Source organism: Prionailurus viverrinus, chromosome A2 (genome assembly GCF_022837055.1).
Source record: "Prionailurus viverrinus isolate Anna chromosome A2, UM_Priviv_1.0, whole genome shotgun sequence".
Classification (NCBI taxonomy): domain Eukaryota; kingdom Metazoa; phylum Chordata; class Mammalia; order Carnivora; family Felidae; genus Prionailurus; species Prionailurus viverrinus.
Window position 1 is genome coordinate 82,530,131 of NC_062562.1, and position 11,209 is coordinate 82,541,339.

At 34.0% G+C, this 11,209-nt stretch overlaps 1 protein-coding gene across 1 annotated transcript in view; it reads left to right on the forward strand.

The window, feature by feature from the left end:
- Window positions 1–11,209, forward strand: part of RSBN1L (round spermatid basic protein 1 like) — a 67,457-nt gene extending 56,248 nt beyond the window's left edge. Inside the window, exons 4-8 of the mRNA XM_047834834.1 lie at window positions 1,170–1,307; window positions 3,352–3,494; window positions 6,257–6,424; window positions 7,509–7,617; window positions 7,698–11,209. Of these exons, the coding sequence (XP_047690790.1) occupies window positions 1,170–1,307; window positions 3,352–3,494; window positions 6,257–6,424; window positions 7,509–7,617; window positions 7,698–8,336 (1,197 nt within the window). The 3' untranslated portion in view covers window positions 8,337–11,209. The remainder of the gene's footprint in view (window positions 1–1,169; window positions 1,308–3,351; window positions 3,495–6,256; window positions 6,425–7,508; window positions 7,618–7,697) is intronic.

The window sequence follows — 11,209 nt, forward strand, 5'->3', positions numbered from 1 at the left end:
GTGATGGAATTTTTGTCATCTTTTTTTTTTTTTTTAAATATGGGGGTGGAGGGCTTACATTCTTGGGTACATATGACTATCTGTGCCATCTGTGATAATAGGAATTTGATTTGTGATGTGAATATCTTTTAAGAGTGTATCCATGATGTGACAAAAGCCTAACCATTCCAGGTTTGCCTCTTGAGATATATAGGACTTTGAATTTTAAAACTGCCATAGACCCAGGCAAAGTGAGATACTTTGATCTCCCTAAATTTAGTGCCCACCAAAGCTAATCCAGAGATGAAAAAGATAATTAGGATTTTGCTTAAAGTTTATGAAAGGAAGTTGTTTTGCCTTATAAAGATTTTTGTTTACTCCCATTAGGATATGAAACGGCATAGATTTCTTTGCAGGATTTAAATGTGCTTGTCAGAATTCAAGTACCAAGATTCTTGAGGTGTGGGTTGTTTTATTTCACTCGATACTCGAATGCCGCCCATTTGCTAGCATTGTGCAGGTGGCTTTATAGCTTTATATAATTGTTACGTGTTCTTCAGCAATCTGAGGTAAATCATTCCACTTAAGGAAACTAAAACTCAAGGAATTTATGTGATTTCTGAAGGTCACATAGCTGGTAGATAGCAAAGGTAGAGTTGGAACCTAGGACTCCAGATTCTCAATCTCTAGTAGTTTTTATCAGAGTTAATCATAAAAATAAACTGGATTCTAGGTAATATGGTATGATCTAGAAGGGAAAATCATTCCTGGTGGCCTTTCAGACATATAAACAAACCACTGGTATCAGATAAATGTAACATTTCAGGGGGAAATTCCAATAAAAAGATATGAGGCATTTAGGAAAAACTGGTATACAACTTTTTAATATAATTTAATTGGCCTTATAGATCATATAATTAACTGTATTGTGAGAAGTTAGTGTCTAGAATTATGCTGTTGATCTCATCTGTGGTTTTATAAGCAGTGTGTAGGAATAGCTAGGGAAGGTAAAATAGCTTGCCTTAGTATGGATTTTTTTTCATGCTTTTTTTTTTCTTTAACTGTTTGTAAAGGCTTTTGTTTTGTTTTGCTTACCTCACATTATGTTCTCAGACAGTATAATTTAGTGTTACAGAATGATAGTAAACATTATCTTATGTGTAACTTTTAATTAAATCCATATCCTTCAGGTAAAAAGAACATATTCTCACGGTACTTACAGAGCTGGCCCAATGCGACAGATCAGCTTGGTGGGAGCAGTTGATGAAGAAGTGGGAGATTACTTCCCTGAGTTCCTTGACATGTTGGAAGATTCACCATTTTTAAAAGTAAGAGAAAACAGTATCAAGCAGTCTAAATCGTGGGTGTCACTTTCACACTACGGGTGACACAAATCATGGTTGTTTCAGAAATAGAATTCTTGTGTAGTGTGTGTGCATGTGACCTCTCAGGTACTGATTATAATGGCAGAGCTAAGTGGTGGACCAGAGTAACATTTGCCTGTTGCTCCCACTTGAGGAAATTAGGTTCCATCCGTTTGTCAGCTTTGTATCAACTGAGTACCAGAGGATTTAAAGTACAGGAAGGATGCCTACAAATTAAGTGTTTAGGACAAAGTAATGGCAGTTTGGCATTGTGGAAAACTGGCTTGGGAGATTATACCTCTGTATTTCAATCTTGGCTCTACTTGCCTGGGATGGGCAAGCCATTTAAACTTTCTGGACTTCAGTTTCCTCATCCATAAAACATTGCATTTAGACTATGTGGCTTTAAGGCCCTTTTAAATTTTTTAAATGATTTCCAGCCAGATTTTTTTTTTTTTCAATAATCTCTGCATTCTAGAAAATATTTCTTCTTGTGGGCTGCTGGGACTGTCCCACCGAGAGAGAAATTTCTGAGCTGTGTAGTTCTTTCATCAGTAATTTAAAGGTCAGAATATGATAGGATCCCTTTATCTCTAATATTTGCTACATAATTCGCTGTAGATCTCTTCTTTTTTCACTTCTTGTTCCATTTTCTAATCTATGTGTGTATACATATCTTTTCTAACTTTTTCACTCCATTCCATTCCCCTTATATTTTTTTATTCCTTTACTAGTGAAATCATGGAATTTGATTGCATTTATTTTGAGTGGTATTTTTAAAATGCCGTAATTTAGGGGTGCCTGGGTGGCTTACTTGCTTGAGCATCCGACTCAGTTTTAGCCCAGTTTGTGATCTCACAGGTCGTGAGTTTGAGCCCCGTGTCAGGCTGTGTGCTGAGCATGGAGCCTGCTTGGAATTCTCTCTCTCTCCCTCTCTACTCTCCTTCTCTCATTCTGTCTCAAAATAAACTGTAAATTAAAAAAAAAAAACAAAAACATTATTTAAACATTATTGTTTCAGATTTTAATTTTAAAGGCAAATGAGCTAAATGCATTCTTTCAGGGGAAATTTCATGTGACAATCCTCCCCTTTCTTGGAAATGATAGGATAAATGTTGTGGTTTGTTTTTTTTTTTTTTTTTTTTTTTTTTTTTTTTAAATACCACTTTCACCATTCCCAGGACAATGGCCCTTAGACATTTTTTTCTCCCTTTTCTTTAAAAAAAAAAAAAAAAAAGTTGCTTTTAGACCAGCAACCTCTTCAAGCAACTACTAAACAGAAGTAAGTTTTGACTTTGGTTTGGTTTTCCTTTTCGTTTTGTTAGGTGTTGATGATAATTATTCAAAGAGGTATCTTTTTTTTTTTTTTTTTTGAGATGCCTAGTTTTGTTTTTTTTTTTTTTTAATTTTTTTTTTTTTTTTTTTCCAACGTTTTTTATTTTTGGGACAGAGAGAGACAGAGCATGAACAGGGGAGGGGCAGAGAGAGAGGGAGACACAGAATCGGAAACAGGCTCCAGGCTCTGAGCCATCAGCCCAGAGCCCGACGCGGGGCTCGAACTCACGGACTGTGAGATCATGACCTGGCTGAAGTCGGACGCTTAACCGACTGCGCCACCCAGGCGCCCCGAGATGCCTAGTTTTTATAACTCAGTTCATTTTTATGGATTCTCATGGAGAACACTTGCTTATTTTGCCAGCTTATTAACATCACATGACCCTTTTATTTGGTAGAAGGAGGAATAACAAATGATGAATGTAGTAAATCATATTCTGCCAGGGTTAGAGGAGAGAACCATCTGAGAATAATTACTCTTGATATGTTTGAAATAGAATTTTTTGAAGGAAAATGTATAAATACATAGGAATATATTCAAAATAGGTATGTGTTTTAAATGTATAAGTATAAAGGTATATATGAAAGTTTGTCAAGGGGGCAGTATTCTTTAATGTATGTTGGAAGGTGCATTTTGAAAATAATTGGTTTCTGTGTAACTCTTTGCCTCTAGTGTACACTGCCATGGGGGACACTGTCTAGTCTAAAATTAGAGAGTCGAAAAGACAGTGATGATGGTCCCATCATGTGGGTGCGCCCAGGAGAACAAATGATCCCTGTGGCCGATATGCCAAAGTCACCTTTCAAAAGGAAAAGGTATGTTGATTACAAATTTTTATTGCCAGGGATAGATGTCTGTACACTGTGTGTGTGTGTGTGTGTGTGTGTGTGTGTGTGTGTTGGAAATTGGAGAAAGAAGGAAGGGAAAGTCTAGAGCATACTTGAAATGTAAATTCAAAAATGGCTACGTGCTGATAATTTTTTTTTTATAAAATATCAAGTATAAATGAGGCTTGAGTAATGTAGGCAAATGACAATAAATTGTAAGTAGGAATGGGAAAAAATGTCATTCACAACAAAGACATTATAAACTATTTTGGAATAAATTTAATAAGAAATATTCAGAACCCATATTAAGAAAACTAAAACATCTCCTGGAGGATATAAAATAATAACCTAAATAAATGGAAAACCCTACTGTGTTCTAGATTGGATAAATGAGTGTCCTTTGAAGTTTTTAGCATTCCAGTTGGACTCACACTTCCAGCACTGGATTTAATGATTTTAAAGTTAAGAAGGAAGGATAAGTAAAGTCAACAAATCTCCAAGAAAACTGTGAAAGAGAAGATAAGTGTGGGGGCCTTGTATTATTCGATATTAAAAATTATTGTAAAGCTCAAAAACATCACTGGAATACGATAGATAGAGTATCCAAATAGATCAAAATATGTTGAGACCTTAATGTATGAGATGGATGGGAAAAGGAAGATTTATTTAATGAGTAATGCTGGCATAATTGAAGTCCATTTGAAAGAAAACAAAACCATAGCCCTTATCTCAAGTCCTTATCAAGAAGTCAGAGATTTGAACATAATAGATAAAAAATTAAAATATAAAAATAAAAACTTTAAACCTAGGAGAGACCAAATAAGATAGAAATACTATCTAGTATTATCTAGTATAATAGTAATACTATTCGTGAGAAAGAAGACATGAACAACAAAGTTCAAAACCATGATAGACTGGACTAAAACATTTATATTGTGTGCCAGACTAAAGTTAATATACAAAAAGCATTCCCAAATTCACAACAAAAATGTAACACAACCCAGTAGAAAAATAGGCTTCAGCCAATTACATTAAAAGAATCATGAGATACTATTTCTACCTATTACATTGGCAAAAAAAAAGTATTAGAGGCTGGAGGTATGAGGAAACAGAACCATTTATATATTGTTGGTAGAAAGGTGAGCTGCTATAATCATTCTGTGAAAGTAATTTAACAATAGCTCATGAAGTTTAATGCATATATACTATTTGATCCAGCACTACTACTTTTGGGAATCTGTCCTAAGAAATGAAATCACTAAAGGTAAATGTATAAGAATGTTAATTTCAGCATTCTTTGTAGTGAGAAATAGACTGTGAAAGCCTCTCCCCAGAACAGTGCAGATATACACAGAATTTTACATGTGATTTAAGGGAGTTCACCAGCCCTCTGAGGAAACTGCCTGCCCTCAGGGATTAGAATCCATGTATATGTGATGATTGTATATCACGTAGTAGTCTGACCAACTAATAACAATATTGTCCAAGGCACTGTGCTAAATGTTTCATATAAAGTTTTAATTCATTAGAATGTGGTGTTAATGACACTAGAATTGTAGGCTTGAAAGCCTGTTAGCTTTCCACAGGAATTATCATGTAGCTTTCTGGCACCTGTAGAACATAGTCACAAAAGGCAAAAAAGTATGTTGTAGCATCACGTGTGTGTGTGTGTGTGTGTGTGTGTGTGTGTTGTAATACAAGAGTGCACAAAGAGCAGTGGTAGTAGAGATGGACAGTGGGAAATTAGAGAACTAATAAGAGTGATTCTAGGGGTTAAGTCTAGGATGAGAGGAGAAAATTATGGGGGCAATCTGGATTTGTCTCTGAAAGCAACAGAAAACCACATAGGAAGATAAACAAGATGATGACTCCCAAAGAAATTGTTCTCACCCTTTTCCCCTTTTGCAGCAAAATTAGAGGGTTTTTGCATTGAATGAGACTAAGTAGCAGCTTCTGTATGCTTATCTAGGTGAGCCATAGGGGAATGCAGGTGGATGTCCTTTAAGAGGGAGCTAAGGTTTTCCTTTCTGCCTCCAATAAATCATGCATGTTTTGTGGAAGTACTTACTATTTGGTATTTTCTTCCTATTTATTTATTTGTTAGTCTTTCTCCACTGGAATATCAACTCCTATGAAAGTAGGGAACTTGTCTGTTTTATTCACTACTGTCTTGTTCACTAGCTGCAGTGCCTAGATAGCACCTAATATACAGTAGGTATTCTATAAATATTAATTAACCCATTTTTGAAAGTTACCTGTTTGTTCCAGATAATATATCTTACATTAGCCACGTGATTTGAATGAGGGGCATGGTTCTACAGATAAGACCCAAACCTCAGGTAAAGATTCTGGAAGGGAACCTGGGTAAACCACAACATCTATGATTTAGTTGTTTATCCACCTTACAGTGGCCACTTTTGTGAAGACTGTGTTAGAAAAAGGAGGGGATTATATGCATTTTTGTTTGTACTTGTTCATTTTAAAAATAGAACTTGATTTGGGAGCAGGTGATGTAAAATTTCCTTTTGTCTGAATTATGTAATTACTAAATCCTTGATGGCAGTTAAGCCTCAGGACATCAATACAAATGTTTGAAGGCGATTAAGCTTTAATACGTAGGCCAGCCTCTTTCCCCACCTCCTCTATTTATCTTCCTTCCTTCCTTCCTTCCTTCCTTCCTTCCTTCCTCCCTCCCTCCCTCCCTCCCTCCCTCCCTCCCTTCCTACCTGTCTATGATTTTATTTTAACAGAACTACCAATGAAATAAAAAACCTGCAGTACCTACCTCGAACCAGTGAGCCCCGTGAGATGCTCTTTGAAGACAGGACAAGAGCCCATGCAGATCATATAGGACAAGGTTTTGAACGACAGACTACAGCTGCTGTTGGAGTGTTGAAGGCTGTGCACTGTGGAGAGTGGTATGTATTAACTACTGCTTTTTCTTTTCTTTTCTTTTCTTTTCTTTTCTTTTTTTTTTTTTTTTTTTTTTTGACTGCTGCTATTTTAATGAAAGGTTTTCTTGGCTTCTAAAATTTTTCTTGGGAAGTTTCTCAGTAATTCTTCCTATGGGGAAAGAAAGTTCCATTTTTCTCTGTATTTGTATGACTAATTGTATGACTGCACTAAAATTTTTTAATTGTTAGAATGTGCGTTTACTCTTTTGGGTTGGACCGTAATAATTTGATTTTCTAAGTGATGAGAAGTAAAAACAATTGCCTTAACTAAGGTTAAAGAAAAACTAAGGTTCACTTGGTGCTTACTGTGTCATCATTGTCCCCCATGATCTTACCCTACTTTCCCTGTGTATCAGTGTAATGTATAAGTTGTAGATGTTCTCTTCACTGGTTTTTAAAAATCTGTTTATGATTTGCCCTGGTATGATTGTTTTGTAGTTCTGTTGGTTGGAATTTCATTTCAAAATCCATTTTTTAGCATGTTCTATAAAAATGTATTTGTATATTGCTAATTACTTGACGAATTTGGGGATTTTTTAGAATTATAAAGACACTATTAATCCCCTGCAAATAGAGTGGTAATAGTTTAGTAGCACTTTTCTAGTGAATGTCTCTTAATTTATTAAGAGTGACTTAGGAATTTTACACATAATTGCGGTTATATATGTCTTTATTGAAAGTATTCTCTTCTCATATTTACCTCTAATTTTTATTTAGTAATTTTGTCTTTAGCATTTAATTTGTTGAAGTATTGACCTTTAAGATAATCCCTTACTTTTTTGATTTCTATAATTAACCAATTCAAATTATTTTGCTTTTTCAAAATACGGTTATACATAGCTATAATAAAACGAAGCGAGTTGTTCTATTTATGTTTAAGCCAAAACTCATGGTTTTATCCCTTTGTTTAAATATGTAAAGTGGTCTTTACATATTTAAACATTTTGACTTTATTTCTAAGTACTTTTGTTTTGACCATAAAATTTAATAAGGACTTAACTGAGTGAAACATTAATGGAAGATTCTTCACTGTTTCATGTTTTTGTAGGCCTGCTCAACCCCGAATAACCAAAGATGTAATTTGTTTTCATGCTGAAGATTTCTTAGAAGTAGTTCAACGAATGCAGTTAGATTTACATGAACCTCCACTGTCCCAGGTATATCTTTAACCATTATTGTCTTCAGTTTAATTTTTATTGTGGAAAAGACTTACTGGTATTTCTGTCTCTTTTTTTAGTGTGTCCAGTGGGTTGATGATGCAAAACTTAATCAACTGAGGAGGGAAGGCATCCGTTATGCCAGAATTCAGCTGTATGATAATGACATTTATTTTATTCCAAGGAATGTTGTTCATCAGTTCAAGACAGTTTCAGCTGTATGCAGTTTAGCATGGCATGTTCGGCTCAAGTTATATCACTTAGAGGAGGACACTGTACAGAATACAGCTACTCATGAAACAGGCACATCCCCAGATACCACATCATCAGTTCTTGGACCTCACACTGACCACATGCTTTGTGCTATAAGCAAAACCTCCTTGGATTCTAATTTTTCAGACAAACTTCATTCTAAATCTGAACTGCAGCAGATTAAACATGAACCTATTCCATCTGTAAGAATCAAGGAAGAACCTGTGAATGTTTATATTGCTGAAAAGACTAGAGCACCGAATATGGATGGCAAGAATGTTAAAGCAAAATTGGATCATGTTCAATTTACAGAATTTAAGATTGACGTGGACTCTAAATTTGAAAATACCAACAAAGATTTAAAGGAAGAATTATGTCCTGGAAGTCACATAAGTCTAGTTGATACAAGACAACCTAGTTCAGCACATTCAAATCAAGATAGAAAAGATGATGACATTTTGTGCTGAATTTGTACATACCATTTACAATTCTTTTTTTTTTTTTTAAGTTAATGTAATAAAGATTCATGAATTCTGAAAGCAAGCCAAGGACTTGCTCCCAAGTCTGTTACAAAATAGAGTTTATGTAGCTTTGTAACATTCCTCAGTGCCTGTCCATAACTGTGAAGTATCAAAACACTTAGGGCCAGATGCACTGTAAACATTACAGGTTTAAACAAAAGGAGTCTTTAAAAAAATCATTTGATTTGGAATTGTAGGTTTTAGAATAGAGCTGACATTAACATATATATATATATGTATATATATATATGTTACATATATATGTATACATATGTATATATATGTATATATATATGTATTAACATATATATATATATATATATTTTGTAATATGAGCCAGAATTCTTTTTTGACAATTTAAAGGCTTTTCCATAGAGCTTATTTATACCAATTTTTTTTTTCATTTTACTGTGTCAGCACTGTAGTGTAAATAGCTTTTAAAAAATCTTTTTAGTGTGATTTATACTGAAATGTGAGCCACTTAATAAAGGTTCATAATAATAAATATGTTTTCTGTTGGGTCTGCATAAAGACAAACTGACAATTCAGTTAAATCATTTGGTCTGTTATGTTTCTGCTGGTGTATGCATTTAGAGTGGTAATGGAGTGCAATGTACGTATTCAAATCTAGTGAATATTTAAATTCTCCACACTGTGTAAGCATTTTTAAAACCAAGGTTCAGTTATGAAAGCATATTTATATATGTATGTATGTATGGGAATATATATATATATATATATGTATATCATATTTTGCATAACTTCTTAAATTGCTGAATAAGATGAATATGTGAAACTTCCTAGCCTCACTCCCTGGAATATGTTTTAAAATATTTATATTCAACATTAAGAAAGCAGTTTAGGTAATAGAAACAGTTTTATAAAGTTGGGAGAAACAAGGTCTGTTAGTGATATCTAACTCTTCTAACTAATGAAGTTTTGTGGCCAGATTGCATAGCCCTAAGGTAAATTTTCTCTGTAGTGTGTGGAATGATAAGTTGAGAAAATTTTCTTACTAATCAGCATCTGTACTATATATACTTCATAGAAGCTGAGTAAAAATCTTTAGTTACAGAATGTTTAGTTGTGAGCAGTTAAAATCCTTTTTTACATTTTTCTTGCAGAACAGGAGGAAAATACGACAAATGCAAAATCGTTAAGGGCAATGACTCAGCTGCCATACAGAGATAGAACTAACAAAATAAGATGTGTTACCTCATTTTTCTAAGGATCCTTCTCCCTACCTTAGCAGGTAAACAACTTAGAGTACTTTTTTCCCCCCAAAAAAGCTCTAGAAAGTAAAATTAGGGTAGAAACATGATTGCCAGTGCCTACCTAAAGCTTAAAACAAATCTCTTCAGTGATGGACTTCAGCACTATTTGAGACTGCTTCCACTACTGTAATTGAAAGTCAAACAAATGTCTTTAATGTAAGCTTTGATATAAGGAATTCTCATTGCAGATCAATTTTATTTACCTTTGGTATTTTTCTGGGCTCTTACTTTGGTTGATGACTTTTAACTGTGGTTCTTTTGGGCTAGTGTTGCTATTTAAATTGTTTCTGTCCCAGCCTTATTTGTGGTACCCATAAAACTGCTTATCTTTCTGGTTAGGGAGAAAAAATAATTGCAGCAGTGGTATTTCTGGCTCACAGTTTAAAAGGGTAGGCAAATATTGTAGGAAATCTCAGTGGTTTACAGGAAATCAATATGTTTGTAACATAGGAATTTTCATGGGATAAGGAAGGTATAAATCATGATAATGTAAATAGGGATTTTGTTTTATACGTTACTGCCTTAGCCTGCTCTTCACCACTTAAATCTTCTCTTTTAAGCTAAATTTATCGTTTGCATCTACCTTTTGGATACAAAAGTTAATAACAAACCAGTATTGAGAAGTAGGAGAGCATGTGGTTAAAATGTTTTTCTGTTTTTCTTTTTTTAATTGAAGGGTGATATATTTAACAACGTTTTCGTTTCAGTTTTCCAGTACTATACACATAGATGCATGAGATCATACAGTAATAAAATGTCTTTAGGGTATCCGTCCAAAATATTATGAGCCTTAAACTTTTAACTAAAAGACGTATCTAAAACAACCACAGTGGTTGCTTTTAGGTATAGTTTCTTTTATAAACAATACTCAAAACTTGTCCATATTTTGAAAACGTAATGTTTTGTAAAGTGCATACATTTCTCTGGAAGTGAAATACAAATCACTGGGCTCAGATTTCAAGATATAGCCTTGTCACCTTGAATAATGCTATGTTCCTTGTCTTACGGGTTATAATTTTAAAATCCTCTTCAGATGCAATCTGAGAACTTTCTGACTACCTTTGTTACACACAAATAACTTCTATTTCAATATTGCATTATATTAATGGTTTCCTAGTTAGTACATTCCAGTTCTTTATCTGAACACAAGTTTGTTAGGTTTTTTTGTTGTTGTTTTGTTTTGGTTACTTCCAGTTTGTTGGACCAGAATAATAAAGCACTTAAGATGTAGTTTCTATATGATCTTATGCTATATAAACAGTGATTATGTAAATTATTAAATTGATACACAGACCTTTAAAAAAATAACTAAGGTACCTCAGTGGTGTCTGCTACAGTGCTTTTTTTGTTTGTTTGTTTCAATTACTTTTGTTCATACCCTTTTAGCTAAGAAGTAGTATCTTTTCCATACTCAGGTTAGCTGGTTAGCTAGCAAAAGAATTAAACATTTGTGATATTTAGTTGAAAACTTTACTAAAGCCATATTCATTTTCTCCCTTGTCCCTAAGGCTGTTGACCTTAAATAAAGATTAGGTTGATCTAGCA